The 18,174-nt window shown below is 41.6% G+C and overlaps 2 protein-coding genes and 1 pseudogene across 2 annotated transcripts in view; 2 read left to right on the top strand and 1 right to left on the bottom strand.

The window, feature by feature from the left end:
* Positions 1 to 2,775: 2,775 nt before the first annotated feature.
* The window catches only part of LOC4333028 (serine carboxypeptidase-like 51), a 38,422-nt gene continuing 23,023 nt past the window's right edge, over positions 2,776 to 18,174 (top strand). Inside the window, exons 1-2 of the mRNA XM_066308809.1 lie at positions 2,776 to 2,950; positions 3,043 to 3,137. Coding sequence (XP_066164906.1) covers positions 2,830 to 2,950; positions 3,043 to 3,137 — 216 coding nt within the window. The 5' untranslated portion in view covers positions 2,776 to 2,829. The remainder of the gene's footprint in view (positions 2,951 to 3,042; positions 3,138 to 18,174) is intronic.
* On the bottom strand, positions 3,634 to 4,851 carry LOC136355791 (uncharacterized). Its single transcript, XM_066308811.1, has one exon. It carries the CDS (start codon positions 4,849 to 4,851, stop codon positions 3,778 to 3,780), a length of 1,074 nt encoding a protein of 357 aa, XP_066164908.1. The 3' UTR covers positions 3,634 to 3,777.
* On the top strand, positions 8,848 to 13,141 carry LOC112938355 (serine carboxypeptidase-like 51; annotated as a pseudogene).

Genomic DNA, 18,174 nt, shown 5'->3' with positions numbered 1-18,174 from the left:
TCACGGCCTAAATGGATCATCACGGTTGGTTTTGCTTGCTGGATGTGGAAGCTATATTGGCGTTATGCATGGCCTGCTCATGTTGGATTTGGATGCACACAACATCCAACTTGGTTTTACCCAAGTTTCTGTGAGAGCTCCGCTTCAAATTAGAGCTTTACCTGCTGGATCCGACTGAACAGAAACCTGCCAACCTACGTACGTGTTAGTGCTTTTGTATACTTTGGGATCAGATGCTCTCTAGGGTCTAGCTATCTATGGCGTCAATCGTTTCTAAAGCGAAAGAAAATGAGGAAAACTAAAGCCATGCATGGCCAAAAACGACAAAAGTTAAATTTTGCCAAGAATATATATAGCTTGGTGGCGCGCTGATGCTGTGCTCCTTCCCTCCCTTCTTGATGCTGTGCTCTTTCCCTTTTTCATGAAAAGAGGTTTCTCAAAGCAATAGTTGGCTTTAATGTCTGATGAATACTTATACTCTTATAGTGGTATAAATTAATTAATTTCAAGGCCATCTTAATATTCAAACGCCACGCCACTGCTTACTTAGAGATTTATAGCCACGCCACTGCATCGACGCACTAACATGTGAAGCACAAGGATGTGCTTCTATGCTCCTCACTTAAAAAAAAAACCTGCATGAATATTAAAGCTCATGAATGGTTTAGATTAGAAGTGGCTTAATTAACAGAGTAAAAGTCATTATGTTATCCAACCAAACCTAACACGAACATACTCTATCAGCCGATGAGGAGTTACAAATCGATGACTCTCGGCGATCGCGCTCGCCTTTCCTCCACCGTTGCGTCGCCCGCATTCTAATTGTACCGTGCCGCCCACCTTCTTCCTCCTTGCCACACCGCTCGTCTCGTTAATCTACCGCGGCGTGCTCCCTGCCTTCGTCCACCTCTGATTCTTCTAACCTCTACCCATATCTCATTTCTTTGATTTGGCAAAAAGCTGGGAGGTTATAAGCAGCAGCCTAAACATGGATGCCAATCAAACGGCGGATTACGGAGAGGAATGATAGGATTTTCAATCAACAACAAAGGCCCTGGGTCGAAGTGGCAAAGGTTATGGCCGCCGATGCTGAACTTTGGCGCCTGGCAAACGCGGCGGTGCCGGAACTAACCCTGCCTAGCATGTTCCCCCGGTCGCAGAATCTGGTTGGAGATTAGGCCCTAAGCACTTTCAATCTCCTGTACCCTGTTCCCTTCTTGTTTTTTTTCGCTTTTGGTTCCTTTGTATATAAACTTTACTCCTCTTAATAAAATGATGCGCTGCTTGCGTATTAAAAAAAAAATCAAACGGCGGATTGAGGTGCTACACATGTGTATCAGCAACAGAGGATGATATGATTGCTGTTTTGGAATCATTGAGCGCCTTCTTTTCTTCTCTTGTACTTGTGATCGAATGCGGCAACAGGCTCGCGGGACGCTGCGTCAAGAACTCAAGATTGAATGCCCGCGATACGGCCGCGGTAACTACCTCAACGATGAAATTGCCCTTCCTAATAACGTTTAGTCTGTTAATCACCTTTTAATCTAGAACATTCACCATTTTAACATTCGTGCGATTTTTTTCATGAGTAGGCTTAGCATAGAAGCACATTTCTTAAAATAATGTATCACAAAACTATATATTTAACACTAAATTTTTCATAGAACTGCATATTTAAAATGGAGTGCCACAAAACTTAGAGATGGCAACGGGTCGGGTCGGGCATGGGTAGAGCAAAACCATGCCTGAACCCATGCCCGTCGTCGCCCGCCCAAACCCTATCCACTAGGGTTAGCGGGCAAAACTCTGTGCCCGTACCCATGCTCGACAGGCACGGGTATATCGACGGGTACCCAATAGATCTCACATGAATAATAATTCGAAAGATATATAATTTAACAAAGAGAAATAAAATTAACAATTTACCAAATTATTAGTTATCAACACTAATTTGAATTACATCATAACTTATTATTAGTTAGTATCACAAATGAGCTAAGAGAAAGGGATATAAGAATGAAGAGATAAGTCGAAATTAGCTAATACATATGTATCGGATTGGGCATGGGTTACCCACAGGCAAAAAATGAAACCCAGTTGTTGCCCATGATATCTACGGGTTTCGGGCGGACGTGTCCACAGATAAAAAATCACACCCACGTCTATACCCATTGGGTCGGGTATCCACGGATAACCAGACTCATGGGCAAAATTGCCATCCCTAACAAAACTATAGGTCGTAACAAAGTTATCATAAAAATATACTCCCTTTGTTTCAAAATATAACAACTTTTAGCTCTCAAGATTTGTCTCAAAATATAACAACTTCTCCACCAACATTCTCTTTCCAACCAATCATAACCCTCCACCATTTACTTTTCCCACCTATCTTCACTACTTATCCAATCACAACCCTACATCACTCACTTCTACCTACTTTCTTAATAACCGTATCCAACCCTATAACTTCTTATATTCTAGGACGGAGAGACTAGGTTTAATGTCAATCTAATCATAAAACTTGGACATTTATAGCTCAAACATCACATGAGTGTTAAGGATTTAAATCCCAAAATGTTTAGTTATAACGGTGCGGTGTGATGCCGGCACTGTGTCCTTTTCAAACATACACGTCCAGGTTAATTAACTAACAAGGAGAAACTTTTCAGGGAATGGTAATGGTACTGTGCCCTTTTGCCACGAGCTCGCTCAAACTCACACACACGCTAATCAGCTCAACTCTTACAGCCTACTTATACCTCTGGATGGACAATGGACGACGCCACGAGCTCGCTCTCACACGCGCCATCAGCCCCCAAGTCTCTGAGAATGGCGACGCTTGCTCTCTGCGTCCTCACCCTGCTCCAGCTTAGCGGCGGCGGCGTCGCTGCCATCTCCGGCGGGACCAACGACGGCTCCGAGCGCTGGGGATACGTCCAAGTCCGGCCGAGTACGCGCGCGATCGACCGGTTTCTTCCATTCCGTAAACCGTCACGTTCCTAGCTCTCTCACTCTCTCCTAACTCCTCTATTGCGTTTGCAGAGGCGCACCTGTTCTGGTGGTACTACAGGAGCCCGCATCGTGCGTCGTCGCCGGGGAAGCCATGGCCGACCATCCTCTGGCTTCAGGGCGGCCCGGTACGTACTGCTTCTTAGCTCTAACTAAGTACTCCCTCTGTCTCTAAATATTTGACGCCGTTAATTTTTTTAAACATGTTTAACCATTTATCTTATTTAAAAACTTTTGTGAAATATATAAAACTATATGTATACATAAAAATATATTTAACGATAAATCAAATGGTAGAAAAAGAATTAATAATTACTTAATTTTTTTTAATAAGGCGAGCGGTCAAACACATTTAAAAATGTCAACGGCGTTAAATATTTAGGGACGGAGGGTGTAGCTAGCTTGTAGTTTGCATTTCGTTTCAGCTGTTTGCAGAGAGTAATTAGGGCATGTTCAAAGGTAGAGCTCGGTGTGGTCTCTCTCTATACTCCACATCAGCGAAGAAACTCCTACCTACAAAGAACTGTCTCTTTAACCAACTCTCTATTAATACAAGGTAATAAATAGCTAATAAATTCATTGCATGTAATCAAATGTAAATTTCAGCAGCACATATATTTGTATTTCTTCTCTATAGAACTAACGCTACATCGTGCTATCATAACCATATAAAAGAAGACGATGTGCATCCTACCAGCACACACATCCGAAATTATTATTTAATCAAATGATAAGCTAAATTACATTATTTCATTACATAAAGTAGTTCTACTTTTTCCCAAAACGCTGCCATATATGTGCAACTAAATCTTTCTTGAGTTGCATATGTTTCGCACGATCACGAATAGATGAATTTCTTCGTAATACCGCAGCAAAGCAAGGGTTGGGGTCAGATGAGTTCCTCACTTCAGGTGGTAGAACGAACGATGCTCCTGGGTTCTCATTTAAATCCAAAGGAATTTCAGCCATTTCCTGTTCATCTTCAACTATCATATTGCGAAGAATAACACAAGCTTCCATTATATTGATAACATCGCCCTGCCTCCACATCCGAGCTAGACGACAAACGATGTTAAAGCGAGACTGCAACACACCGAAGGCTCGCTCAACATCCTTCCTTGTTCCTTCTTCACGAGCTGCATATAATTTATGTTCGTCTGTTTGAGGAAGCTGTATTGTCTTCACGAATGTCGCCCACTCTGGATAAATTCCATCAGCAAGATAGTACCATGTGTTATATTGGTTCCCATTTACACTAAACTGTACACGAGGAGCTTCCCCTCTCAATGCTTCAATGAACAAGGGTGACTTGTTTAACACATTGATGTCATTATTGGATCCTGCAGTAGCAAAAAAATCATGCCATATGCGAAGGTCTTTCGATGCTACCGCTTCAAGAATCATGGTAGGAACTCCCTTGTCACCACGAGTAAATTGGCCACACCATGAGACCGGGCAATTTTTCCATGCCCAATGCATACAATCTATATTTCCTAACATGCCAGGAAAACCACGTGAGTCAGCAACCTGTAGCAATCTTTCAACCTCATCACTCCTAGGAGCTCGTAAGTACTCTTTGCGAAATATTTCAATGACTCCTTCAGCGAATTTTCCCAAACACTCCAAAGCTGTATTAGGACCAATCTTTAATACCTCATCAAGTTGATCCGCAGGAGTTCCATATGCTAGCATACGAATAGCAGCCGTACACTTTTGAAGTGGTGAATGTCCTGCTCTACCAGTGGCATCCAATCTATTAGTAAAATAAGGAGACCATTCACTAAGGGCACTCACAATTCGTAGGAAGAGAGGCTTCCTCATCCGAAACCTCCTACGGAACATCTTATCTGTGTAGATTGGAGACTCGGAGAAGTAGTTGGCCACAAGATCCGCATTGCTAGCTTCACGGTTTCTTGGTATATACCGTCTTGTACCACTTTGATGTAGACGACGAGGTGGCTCAGATGTTATGTTCTCCTTCAACCTGAGAATAATCTGTTCACTATATTCATCCAAAAAGGTTGCTTCAGCTATAAAGTCATCCATGCTGTATATATTCATAGGATGAAAGTTGTCAAGGTCGATGGCGGCATCATCGTCGAGGTCGAGGTCGAGGTCGACGACGGCATCATCGTCGAGGTCGAGGTCGAGGTCGATGTCGGCGTCGACGGCGGCATCATCGTCGAGGTCGAGGTCGATGACAGCATCATCCTCAATGGCAAGGTCAGCGTCGACGACGACATCATCATCGAGGTGGTCGATATTATTGGGAGACATCGTATGGTCTGACAATGTAGAAGATTGGACTTGTTTGTTGGACTCGACATGTACTGGTTCTATCGTTCTAATTTTAAACCACATGTATACAGATATGCAGATAGCATGTTCACACAATAAAGGAAACAAAATCATCATTTATATTAGAATAGGAACATGTATCATTATTTGAGGCAAGGTAAAAGATATAAAAATCACATGGCAATGAATATCATGGTCCAGGTGACATGTTCAGATAGCAACAAAGTGAATTATTACATGTTCATATAACTAGGAAGTAAATTATCCTTGCTTGGCAATGAGATCGACCAGTTGCATGTGCAGCAGCAAATCACATTGCATTCTTCCAATGGCATAGATGTGATCCACATTGAACAGATCTTCCAGATATTATTACCTGACATACTAAAAAAATAGATTCAGTTACATAAATATAAATTTTCAGATTCAGCTTCAGTGAGATAATATATCAATATATACTATTCAAATTCAAAAGATAAACATGCCCAACAATCACAAATTTCAGATTGAATCACTGCTCAATTTCGGATACTGATCTTAAAGTCAGAATTGGAGCTTGTTTTGTTGTCTGCCAAAGTGTCCACTTAGGCAATAATTTTGAAGACACGGAGCTCAATATTACTTCTACATAATAGGGAATAGAATAACAGTCCTATAGCAAGCTTAAAGAAACACTGCTCCATACAGCAAGCTATTAACATTATAGCCTATATTATCATTTCAGCAACTTGAAGAGATATCATCTAGAACATGCCCACATTTCAGGTTCAATGAAATCATATATAATCAAATCACATTTCAGGTCACATGATATGTAGATTAATATGTAATCTAGGTCATAATCAATTAAATCATTTCCAGTAAATTATTAACTAACCTCAAGATAAGTCCGGAAACAAGATCTTCCTCAAACACCTTATGGCAGTGACATGCTCGGCTCTAATGTCATCAGCCATCCCAGTTGTGTCCTGTGCGAGTAGACAACTATAGGTCTCGAACATCTTGGCATCCTTATTTTCCTTTGCAACTAATCTATTTTCCCGTGCAGCAAGTTGAGAAAGCTTTGATGATTGAACCTGACGAGTAGATAACTTCTTGCATTTCCATCATCTTCATGCATCTTGTGTGAATATCAGATTGGACTTGGTCTAACTTGTCTATCTCTTCAGCATCAGAAATATCGTTCAACTTTCCCATGCTTTCACGTGCAGCCCTTTTAGCAGCCTTTTGTCCGATTGGCCATGGGGTTTCTTCAACATCTGAAGGTCCTGATGCTTGCCCAAGCATCTCTCTGTTATCAGACGACTTCCTTTTACGATCTCTCTTGAGTGCATCATTATATGCATTCCACTTAGGCTGATCACAGCATGCGTACCATACATCTATTAGGACGAACCGTCCTAATTTTTTCTTATCAGCCTCATAGAACTTATGGGCCATGTCAATCCACATTTAGTTCAGAGTAACCACTAGTATATGTGCGCTTAGCCTTCAACCAACAGCCTTGGAACAGATCCGTCCGAGTGTTGAGTTTGTGCCACCGCTCCTTGGCTTGCTTTGGGCTTCTCCATCTATTCTGTGGTGTGGTTTTATTGTATTCTGTAGCAACATCTCCCCAATATTTTTCAGCCTTCTTATCATTCCCATTAATTAGGTCCATTGAATTGTTCAACCAAGCGCTCATCTACAAAGATAACAAAAGAAAGTGTAATTATGCACACAGATTCACAATGCGAATCAAGTAAAATTTGCATCATTCTCACTGGTCTGACATCCTCCTCTTGGGTCCAATTTAGCTTCAATTTGGTCCGAGCGACCGCAGTGTCATCATCACTATCAACATTGACATGGTCCTGGTTCCCAGTAAGTGGGGGTGGAGTGGGTGTCGCAAGCGGCATAGAAGCACCATTAGCAAGCGGTGGCGAAGAACCATTAGCATGTAATGGTGTGTAGTGCGAAGACGCGCCGACAAAATTGTAATGTTGAGATATATTTGGCTGATTGTGAAAAAAACTCATGAATCCTCCAGGTGGGTGTGTACCATTTCCCCTGCAAGAAGCTCACAATTTCAGTGCCATAACCAATTGATCATTAAGATAAACCTATAAGAAACAACACACACGTACATGAAGAAACAACATGTAACAACCTCATAATCTGTAAAAACAAATGCCTACTCCCAAAAAATATAGAAACCTTAGTTTGTACAGAGAAATAACATAACATTGGAAATATATGTCTCTTCAGTTTCAGCATGACCAAAGATGTACAATAACATAATCTTTATATACCTATCTGAACAAACAGTAACCTTATGGATTATATACCAATATTTATATGTCAATTTATTTGGACTGCTTTAAACGATGTATTTCAGAAAATCTTGGATTGCTTTACTCATTGTATTTCAGAAAATATATCAAGTCTAGAACATGGCAACCGTTTAATAATTTCATTCAGAGAACAGAAAACTTGCAGAACTGAATCTTCATAAGATAGCAGAGATTATTGCTGGGATTTGTGGTTACCAGCTCTGCATATTTGCATGTGGTGACGACAAATCCGACGTAGTAGCTTTATGTGAGCTTTTGTCCGTCTGCATCCATGAAGGAGATGGGGAAATATGGCTGCCGGTCGTAGCCGCGCTCATCCTAGATGCAGAGAAGGGAGGTATTCCAAGATAGGGAGGGAAGGTACCAGTGGCAGCGGGGGTATCAGTTGAGGTGAAGCGGAAGCCGGAAGTGTTGGTACCGGCAGAGGATGTCTCAGGCACCGATGCCACCTTTGTCCGTCTCCCAGCCATACAGTCAACGCCGATGGAGCGAGTGGTTGAGGAGCAACGTCGGCGGCGAGGTGGAGGGGAAACGTTGGTGGCGAGGTGGACGATCCAAGGCTGCAGTGAGGTGGAGGAGCGTAGCAGCGATGTATTGGACTGGAACCCGATCTGCCGATTTCAGCGTCATATTTGGGGATCGAAGAAATTGGATGGCGCGCATCTCTGCTCCGATTCCCGCCCTCCCGTATCTCGATCCCTCACCCGCGCCAAATTTCTTCCGCGCGCTTTTTTTACATTGGATCTGGAGGCCCAGCTCTGCAGCAAAAACCAATTCTACAATGGTGGGCTCTCCTCAACTCTGCTCGTTTTTTGCGCGAGAGGAGCCGATGCTTCGGCGATGTCACAGATAGCATCGTTGTTTCTCTCTCATCTATCATCTCTCTTCCACGTCATCTTATTTGTCTATGTGGCACTGGAGAGAGCCGGCTAATTAATGCCGTTGTACGTGCCCTTATGATGCATGTCGTCGTCTTCGTGTTGAGCAGGGAGGATCTGGCGTTGGACGCGGCAACTTCTTGGAGATTGGGCCGTTGGACGTCGACCTGAAGCCGCGCAACACGTCATGGCTGAAGAAGGCTGATCTCATATTCGTGGTCGGGCTGGCAGCAGTAGCACTGCCTCTCCTCTCCCTGCTTGTGTTGTTTCTTCTTCGATCGATCGGTCTTTGATCAGCCAGCTCGCTGATAGTATCTTTGATGGTGGGCATGATGCAGGATCATCCTGTGGGCGTCGGCTACAGCTACGCGGACGACCCGAGCGCGCTGGCGACGACGGACTTGCAGGCGGCCAGGGACGCCGCCGAGCTCACATCAAGGCTCTACCCGACGAGATACCCGCCCTGAAGTGTAGCCCGCTGTACCACGTCGGGGAGTCCTACGGCGGCAAGCTCGCTGCCATGATTGGCGTCTCCCTCACCAAGTCCATCCATGCCGGCGACCTCGACCTCACGCTCGGAGGTAGTAATTGTGTTTGTTTGCAGAATAACAAAGTTTAATTTGAGTGCAAACATGCATATATAGAGAGCAGACAAAAAGGAAGTAGAAACCAACACCAAACAGATTAACCTATATGGGACTTCTTGGTTAAACGATCGATTTGCTAATTTTGGGTTGCTTTGGACATTTGTTTATGATTTTGTTCAAAGGACCAAACTTAAATTAGTTGAATATTTCAATTGCCTAAGTAGAAACCAACACAAAGCAGGTTAACCCTCACTGTGGATTACTGAATTTATGAAAAAGTATTGCTGCGACATGCAAAAATATAGAGTTGCTTCCTAAGTATATTTTAGAATAAATTAAAGAAAGGGTTTACAATGATTTCAATGGATGGATAAGGAACGTGTTCGCGTGTCTAAAAATAAGGGGCCCTACTGATTTCTGCGACAAATTAAGGTTTATATTTTTTTTAGTTTATTATTCTAAGAACTTTAAGAATTTTCTCTAGTTTCTTGGAGGATTTGACAACCGGATGTATAGTTTTAAAGCTGCGTGACAGTGGAAATATGGTTTCTCTCTATAGAATCACCAAGATCAATGCCTATAGCTCCCAACATGTATTCATGGAGACAAGTTAAGTTGCTAAATGGGCATTAGACTGTAGTTTATTTATCAAGAGCCAATTTTTGTCACGCGAAGTCCAATTATCAAGAGTATGGTTTATAATTAATCAAACTGAATATAATGAAACACATGACCATTTGACCAATAGGTGAAGTTTATCACACACTTAAACACAACACATTACTAATAGATGGCTTTCTTATTAGAGCAATTTTACAGTTCTTGAGGAGGTACCATGAGGTACCATTTTTTCTATTGTAAATTTGTTACCTCTTGGTACCTAGGTACTATAAGGTATCATGATGTACTAAATTTTACACTAAATTTTTGGTACCTCATGGTACCTCCTCAAGGACCGTAGAATTACTCTTTTTATTATCTGTTTATTGCTCGATGGCAACCCCATTACTGAGATATATGGCTTAATTTCTCCCTCTGTCTTAATCTAGCTACTATTTGATGGCAGGCATATTATATTAGTGGATTGATGATTGATATCTTTATAGTTAATGTGATGCATTAGCTAGCATTGCATAGACAATTGTGACTTGGCAATTGGCAAATATATATAGGGATATATAAGTGAGACAAATGTGGGTTGGGGGGGGGGGGGGGGGAAGGATGATCGAGACACTGTACTTATAGCTGAGTTTTTTTTTTTTTTGACTGAGTGTTACCGTTGGTGGCTGGATACTACAGATCTATGTTTCTCTCTCTAAAGACCATAATTAATTTAAGGCTACATAGGTTTTTTATCCATAATTATGATATTGTAGAATATTCCAATTCTTTTAATGTCCCTTAGAACTCGGACTGTAATATATAGCACAAAAATACCTATATGACAAAATTATTGGGACAACTATCTCACATTCATCAAATCCAACCAATACACCTAGACAAGAAGAATGGAAGAGGGGGGCAGCAGGGGTTGTCCTTGTGGATTGTACTTACCATCAAATCAATGGATACAAATAATGGGATAACGGATTTAAGTTGAACTTCATGGAGTCTTTTTTTTAAAAAAAAAACAAATGATCTTCTCCTTTTCTTGTATAGGCTCAATCCTTCTTGTGATCGAGAATTATGTTTTACATTAGTGAATGAAAATCTGTAATTTTTCCCTTTCTTTTAATATAATATTTTAATTGCGGGGCGTCCCTGCAGTGGTTTGATTAAAAAAAAAATAGTGCTAGATGTTTTGTTTTGTTTTTCTTCTCAGAGTTTATATGACTGTCTATAATTTGGAAGCTAATTTATTATAGGCGGTGAGAGAAGTTTGTAAGAGCGTTCTAGAGGTTGTTTAACGTTATCGTAAGTGAAATGTTTGATTTGATTTAAAGCATACTTATTTGTTGGTTATTTAATTACCAAATATTATATTCAAGTCATTCAGAGGAAGTCACTGACCATGGAATAAAAATTGTTTGAGATACTTATTTGTACACTATTTGTAAAATCATCCAATAATTCAAACAAAGGAACGTACTGCCAATCAATTGACCTAATCGAATTGAAGTGCTAGCCCGAGCATCCCGGTGTGCAAGCATGTTTTTTTTTTTCTCGGGTGAAAGGATCAAACTATATGCCTGATGCATTAGACCAAATCCAAATAAATAGTTGGTTCTCCAACTTAAGGGAAAATTAAGGGTGAGGTTTTTCCTCTCTTTTTTTTCATATTTTCTAAGTATTTTCTCTAATTTACTAATGTGCCATGTGGTGGCTTAATATCGTTTATAGGTATGCTTCATGATGATATAAGAGCATTCGTAGGATGTTTAATAGATTTTTTTACTATATAATAATAATGATAGATAGATAGATAGATAGTTTTTTTACTACCTTGGACAGCTAGTATTAGAGCAGTAAAGATATCCTATATTTGTATTTGTGTACAGACTAATAGTGAGCCTGAAGTAGCTTGGGCCCGAGCCCTACTCATTAAAGAATTTTTTTTAGTGAATTACTAGTACACATATATTTTTCAGATTTTTCTAAACCCTCGTGGCCTAGTACATCCTACTCGTCTGGCCTAGCCCCACACATAGCCTTCCCCAGCTCCCCAGCCAGCCAGCCCAATATGCAGCCCATTACAGCCCAGTAGCAAGCCAAGTCAGTGAGTGTAGATTTGGTATCGGTGAAAAATAATTATAGGTACAGATGTATACACCCCATGAGCTAACCTGCCTCTACCACTGATTAACCAAACAAAGATGTATCAATATAACTGATTAGCTGTGTGTATGTTCATTGCCAATTTATCATGCCTAACAATTTTCTTCCACTTGTCTGGCACACAGGTGTTGTTATCAGGGATGGGTGGATCTCGCCGACGGATTTCTCGGTGAGCAACAAATATACCAACACCAGAACACTACCACACACGTCTATCTATCTCTTTGCTAGCTGCTACTGTATTATTCAGAACTCAAACTGGTTGAATCAATCGCCCTTGCAGCTCACGTACGCACGGCTTCTGGACGACGTGTCGAGGCTCGACGAAAACGCCATCGACGATGCCAACAAGTAAGCTAAGCTACCCCTACTACTAATTAACATTTGCATAGGAGTGCTTTTCTGAATGAATCTGAACGGCTAGCTAGCTCGTCTCTAATCAAATCACATTCTACGCATTAGGTTGGCAGAGAAGGTGAGCGAGCAATCCGCGGCGGGGCAGTTCGCCGCCTCACTGCAGACGTTCACGGGCCTTATCGATCTGATCGACAAAAGTAGTGGCGGCGTTGTAAGTATCTCTCTCTCTCTCTCTATGTGCTCACGTTAATAATACTCGATTTGCTCATGCATTAACATAATGCAAACTAAACTGCAGATATATGAGTTTAGCAGTTTTTTGTGCTTAATTATAACAAATACCAACAAATGTTTAATGGTTTTGCTATTGCAGAATATTTTCAATTTCTTGTTTAACACCAGCGGCGTAGATCTGCGAGTGCTAGCTGCAGAGGACAAACAAAAAGAAGTCCGTGGATCGCCGTTGATGAGGTTTGTCGGGCAGGACTTGTCGGGGTCGTCTGGCCCCAACACGATCGAGGGCATCATGAACGGTGTCATCAAGGAAAAGCTCAAGATCATCCCCAACAACCTCGTGTACGTGAGCGTGAACTAGTTAGATACAGTATTCGATTGTCTCTTCATAGTCAAATTTATCACAGTGAGCTGCAATAATCATACTCTATAAAACTGCAGGTGGCAACTGGCGACGGTCGCTGTTTTCAACGCGCTGGAGAACGAATTCATGAAGCCAGCAATAAACGAGGTAAGCCAACACACAATTCCTTATATTCTCTCAATATGTAATTTTTGGTGCTAACAAGCTAATATATATAGTTTATTAACTTTGTTATTGCAGGTAGATGAGCTATTATCTCTGGGTGTCAACGTCACAGTGTACAATGGGCAAGTGAGTACTACCTAACGTCAAAGCTTCATACGTACAGTCTTTTACGGATAGTTTTTTTTCTAGAAAAAACATTTGTATTAAATGTTAGCTAGGTTAACAGTTACTAATACAAACATACTGTCTTTAACTTGCACTATACGCACACTATCGCACAGAAAATGATTTTAATCTTGAATACTGCTATCTAGAGTACCCTATAGCAAACAACATTTTTTCGAGTACCCGATTTTAATATTAAACACAGCGCTATACGCACACTATTGAGCAGTGCGAGCTGCTTATCTGTGCCATGGGTTTGGTTGGGTATGTTACACGTTCAGCACAATTACACTTTCACGCAACCCAAACAAGTCATCATCAGTCTTGCACAAAGCTAGCAAATCCCAAATAACATGAATACTAGATAAATACCCCGCCGCGTTGCTACGGAAAATTAAGTTGCATAATATGTACAAATAAGATGAAATATGAATATTAAAACTAAAACAAATTGATACTTATGAATTTTGAGGTCTAAAAATGATTGAGATTACTTGGTGTTATGAGAGAAGAAAGAAGAGACAATTTGAACTATAGATCTATCATCCAATGACTAGAGATAATTGGGGTGATGTGGTTTAATGGGAGAAGAGAGAAATATTATTAACTCTTAGTGGGGATGAACTATATATAATTATAGGATTAAACCATAAAACCCGGCAATGAACTACTTATAGTTTCTAATATAAGTTATTAGGTAGGAATAAAAAATGTACTTATATGTTTTATTACTTTTACAAAATATGGCCGGAAAATTTTAATATTTATGAATTTAATTATTTACTGTCAACTTCAATTAGACATTGATAGAAATTAGAGAAAACTAAATTTTAATAATGGTAAAAATTAATAATAATAATAATAATAATAATAATAATAATAATAATAATAATAATATTGTTATATTAATTTTGTGGAAACACTATCGGTGCATTTGCACCCCTATTGGTGGAGCAGTACTTACAGTTTCTAACTAATTATTCTATACAATATGTCTCTCTGTAGCTTGACGTAATATGCTCGTCAATCGGCACAAGGAAGTGGCTCAAAAAGCTCAAGTATTTTTTCCCTCTACCCATTTATTTCATACTTTGACTAGAAAATTCTTACCGAATAATGCATTTTATTTTAGATGGAATGGACTAAATGACTTCTTTAGAGTGCTTAGAGAACCCATGCACTATTTCTGCTATCCCGGTCACGATAGTACTGCCTTCAGGAGGATATACAAGAACCTGCAGTACTATTGGATCCTTGAAGCTGGACACGTGGTAAGATAAAATATATTGATACCACTTCTTCAAATTAAGCTAATGCATCTAATTGTGTCCACTGGTGGAGAAACCCTTTGTAGTCTCGGTTCGTAACCCCCATTTAGTCCCGGTTTCCAAACCGGGACTACCAATCCGGGACTAAAGATCGCTATCTTTAGTCCCGGGTGAAATAACTGGGACTAAAGATCGATCTTTAGTTCCGGTCAACCGGGACTAAAGATCAAGCTAACCTTTTCTTTTTGCATGGCCCTGTTGCTGCATGGTTTATATATGGTTTATATATATATAAACCATGCATATATATGTTTCAGTACATATATATGCATATATAATATATGCATATATATATATTATATTATATTTATATATGTTTCAATACATATGTACATGCATAATATATATGTATTTATACATATATATGTTATGCAAATGCATATGTATATATATATATATATGACCAAAATATATTTACATTATAGAAAATGTGTACACATGCATATAGAAACATATGTAGTCATGTATTAATTACAATCCATTATATGTCCTAGCTAGCTACGATTTCGACGTAGTAGTAGTCGCTAGCTCAGAAGCTAAGGACCTATGAATTGTGTTTCCGTCGTAGTAGAATTCACCCTTGGGATCAAGGATTTGTTCGTTGATGAATCCCATGAGTTGTTCTTGAACCGCCGCGATAAATTCCTTGTGTGTGGTCAGGTTATCCCTCATGCGAATAAACTATATGAATGTATGAAATTGATTAGTAATTAAACAAGAAATCGATACGTAATGAAATTTTGAATTTATTTGTACGTACATCGAGCTCTCTTGTGGTGATGATTTGGCCTGCAAGGCAGTGGCAATACTCTCACACGTAATAGCCGCACAAGTTAGTTCCCTGCTTTTGCTTTGCACACTACAAATAAATGACAAACAACGAGAGATCTAATTAATATACACTTGTATGTATTTGAATCGGAGAAATATAAATGTAGAGCATGTGTACTCACAGGAAATTTGAACTTCCGCCTAAGTCTTTCTCTCCATTTGCCGCGGACCAAATGACGGAACCGATACCAAGCCCTACATGGAGTTTAAAGCTATGATTCGTAGTAGCAATTAACATAACAAGATTTTCTTAATTAACAGAGGAACTTATGACGGTACCTATCTATAAGTTCGAAAACCTTGTCAAACGTAGACTCTTTTTTATCCATTGAGTCATATACGTTGACGGTGCAGGCCGACAGGTCGAAGAGTAAAAGCACCCAGTGGAATCTGCAATGTGCGTGGGATGCATTACATTTGAAACACTTAGCAAGTTCGTACGGGAATGAAATTTGGTATAGGAAGACAGTAAAATTAAACTAACTCTGTGTTGTACGGCAACAGTATGAACGTCTTGTAATGCTGCGCCTTCAGGAGATGGATGAGATTGTCCTCTATGGCTTGTGGATATTGGTCGAGCATTGCGACGTTTACTTTCCGAGGGTCAATGAATCCAGTATCGAAAACCCCCCGCCGTCGAGCCGTTTGAATCTCCATTCTACAACGATAAAAGGGAGTATATTATTTTCTATAGTCTACTTATATACAATGACCTAATTAGTTAAAGGAGACGTAGTAAAAAATCTAACTGAACGATATACTTACAAAATCCAGCAACTCATAATAGAGACGTCGAGGGCGTCCAGCTAGTATAGTTCGTAGATTCCCTTGAAATTGATCCAGAGAATGTCATCTCCTTGCAAGAAGTCTGTGTCCCTGATCCTCGCTCCAATCATCTCTCTACCGGTGGCGCTCATCTCCATGTACAGCTGATGGAACTTGTACATTTGTGTGGGTAGGGACTGCAGCAGCTCAGGCTTGACAAGCGGTTTACCGAGTTCGTACATGTATTTCACTTCCGCCTTTTCGATTGGTGCGACTCCTAGCAATTGATCTGTAGTTAGACTGGTGTCAGTAATAAATTCTTCTGTCGTCATTTCTTTACCGGTCACCAACGGCTCGATCTCCTGGTTTGGTTGCTCTCCAAGCTGAGGGACTGGTTTGGACTTTCCAGAAGATGCTTTCTTCAGCGTTCGCTCATAGTCCGATAGCTTAATGGCCTCCTTGGCAGGTGCAGACATACCCCTGAAGAAGTTCATGACACTCAGGTCTATAGGAATCTTCTTTTCTGGACTTCGAGGCTTGAATTGTCTCTAGACTTCTGATGCCACGTAAGCGTCAAGCTCCTCTTGCGTGCAATCGTACCCCGGGTCCTTGTTCTTGGCGGCGTCAATTTTCGCCTTCTTCGTTGCCCTTCTGTGGGTACGCGGTGGAGCTTGAGGGGCCCTTGACTTTGAAGGTGCCGGAAGAGGAGCTTGCGGAGGAGTCGGTGTAGGAGACCGAGGAGGAGTCGGTGCAGGAGCCTGCGGAGGAGTCGGTGCAGGAGCCTGAGGTGGAGACGGTGCTGGAGCATGAGGAGGAGACGGTGCAGCATCCTGAGGAGGAGATGGCGGAGCCGGAGGAGATGGTGCACGAGACGCCGCTTGTCGCCCAGGGAGGATGATGTACCGCCTGCGCCATAGAATAATGGCATGGCTTGTGTCTCGTAGATGCGTCTCACCGTCTCCTCCAGGGTAATCCAGCTCGAGGTCCTCGTACACGCCTTCGACCAACTCAACTTCGACCTTGGAGTATCCTGCTGGAATTGGCCTGCAGTGGTAAGTACCTGAAGGGTCCGTTGGGATGGCCATGCCCGACGCCACCTTCATGTGGTGAGAGGTTATTTATTAGTAATCAACATATATAAGCAGCAACTAGCGGAATGGCCAAATCTAAAATATATAAACTACGAACTTACCTTTATTGATAAGTTCTTGAAAGGAATATGCAGCTCACATGGTGTCCGCTGAGTGATGTCATCAATGGGGCAGGTGGATTCGTCCTGGGTTTGCATGGCGTCCATGCTTTGTGATCCTACCTGCCCCATTGAGGCGCAGCTACTACGGTTTCCTAACGGGCTCACCATTGCAGGAGGAATGGTCGGCTAGGGATCATTGGACCGATGTGCGGCCATGCGTTCATCAACCTTCCTTGCCACCTCCTCTTGCATGCTGAGCTCGTAGCTCGATACCCTGAACTCAAGATCTACAATCTTCGCCTCGGTATCTCTCTTGCTCCTCATCCGACTCCTGTACGTGTGGATGTCCTCCTTAACCCAATCTTCCAAGGAATCACCTCTTTCCCTCGTGTTCGTCCTGGATGCTCTGGAGTCTGCAGGGTGAGTGACAGCTCGTCCCTCTCTCTGTTCGGTCGGAACGTGCCCTGAGAAGGGGCTTCCACTGCGTCTGTTAGTCGACGCGCAGCCTCTCGTATCTGATCGCCGAAGACCAGTGAGCCATCTGCTGGGTTGAGAGTTCCACTGTGAGCATAGTACCAGAACTTTGATCGTTCCGGCCAATTAGCGGTGGCCGGTTCGATACCCCTCTCAAGCAAGCTAACCTCCATCTCCTCCCACTTCGGCATCGCAACGCTATAGCCGCCTGACCCCAAGTGGTGATGGTACTTCTTCTTGGCGGCATTTTCTTTGTTTCTTTCCATCATCGCCTGCCCTTGTTCACCTGTCTTATATGCAACGAACTCGTCCCAGTGATTCCTTAGCTTTGGGAATGTGTCGAAGTTCGGTGTCTGCCCCATCAGCAAGTCTGTGCGCTGGTGGCATCGAATCCATCGTCGAGACGTCGATGCATGCAG

Source organism: Oryza sativa, chromosome 3, assembly GCF_034140825.1.
Source record: "Oryza sativa Japonica Group chromosome 3, ASM3414082v1".
NCBI classification, from domain to species: domain Eukaryota; kingdom Viridiplantae; phylum Streptophyta; class Magnoliopsida; order Poales; family Poaceae; genus Oryza; species Oryza sativa.
This window is presented reverse-complemented; position numbering and strand designations above follow the sequence as displayed.

Coding starts and splice junctions, on each gene's coding strand:
- LOC136355791 (XM_066308811.1), bottom strand. CDS start 4,851: ATGTTCCGTAGGAGGTTTCGGATGAGGAAGCCTCTCTTCCTACGAATT.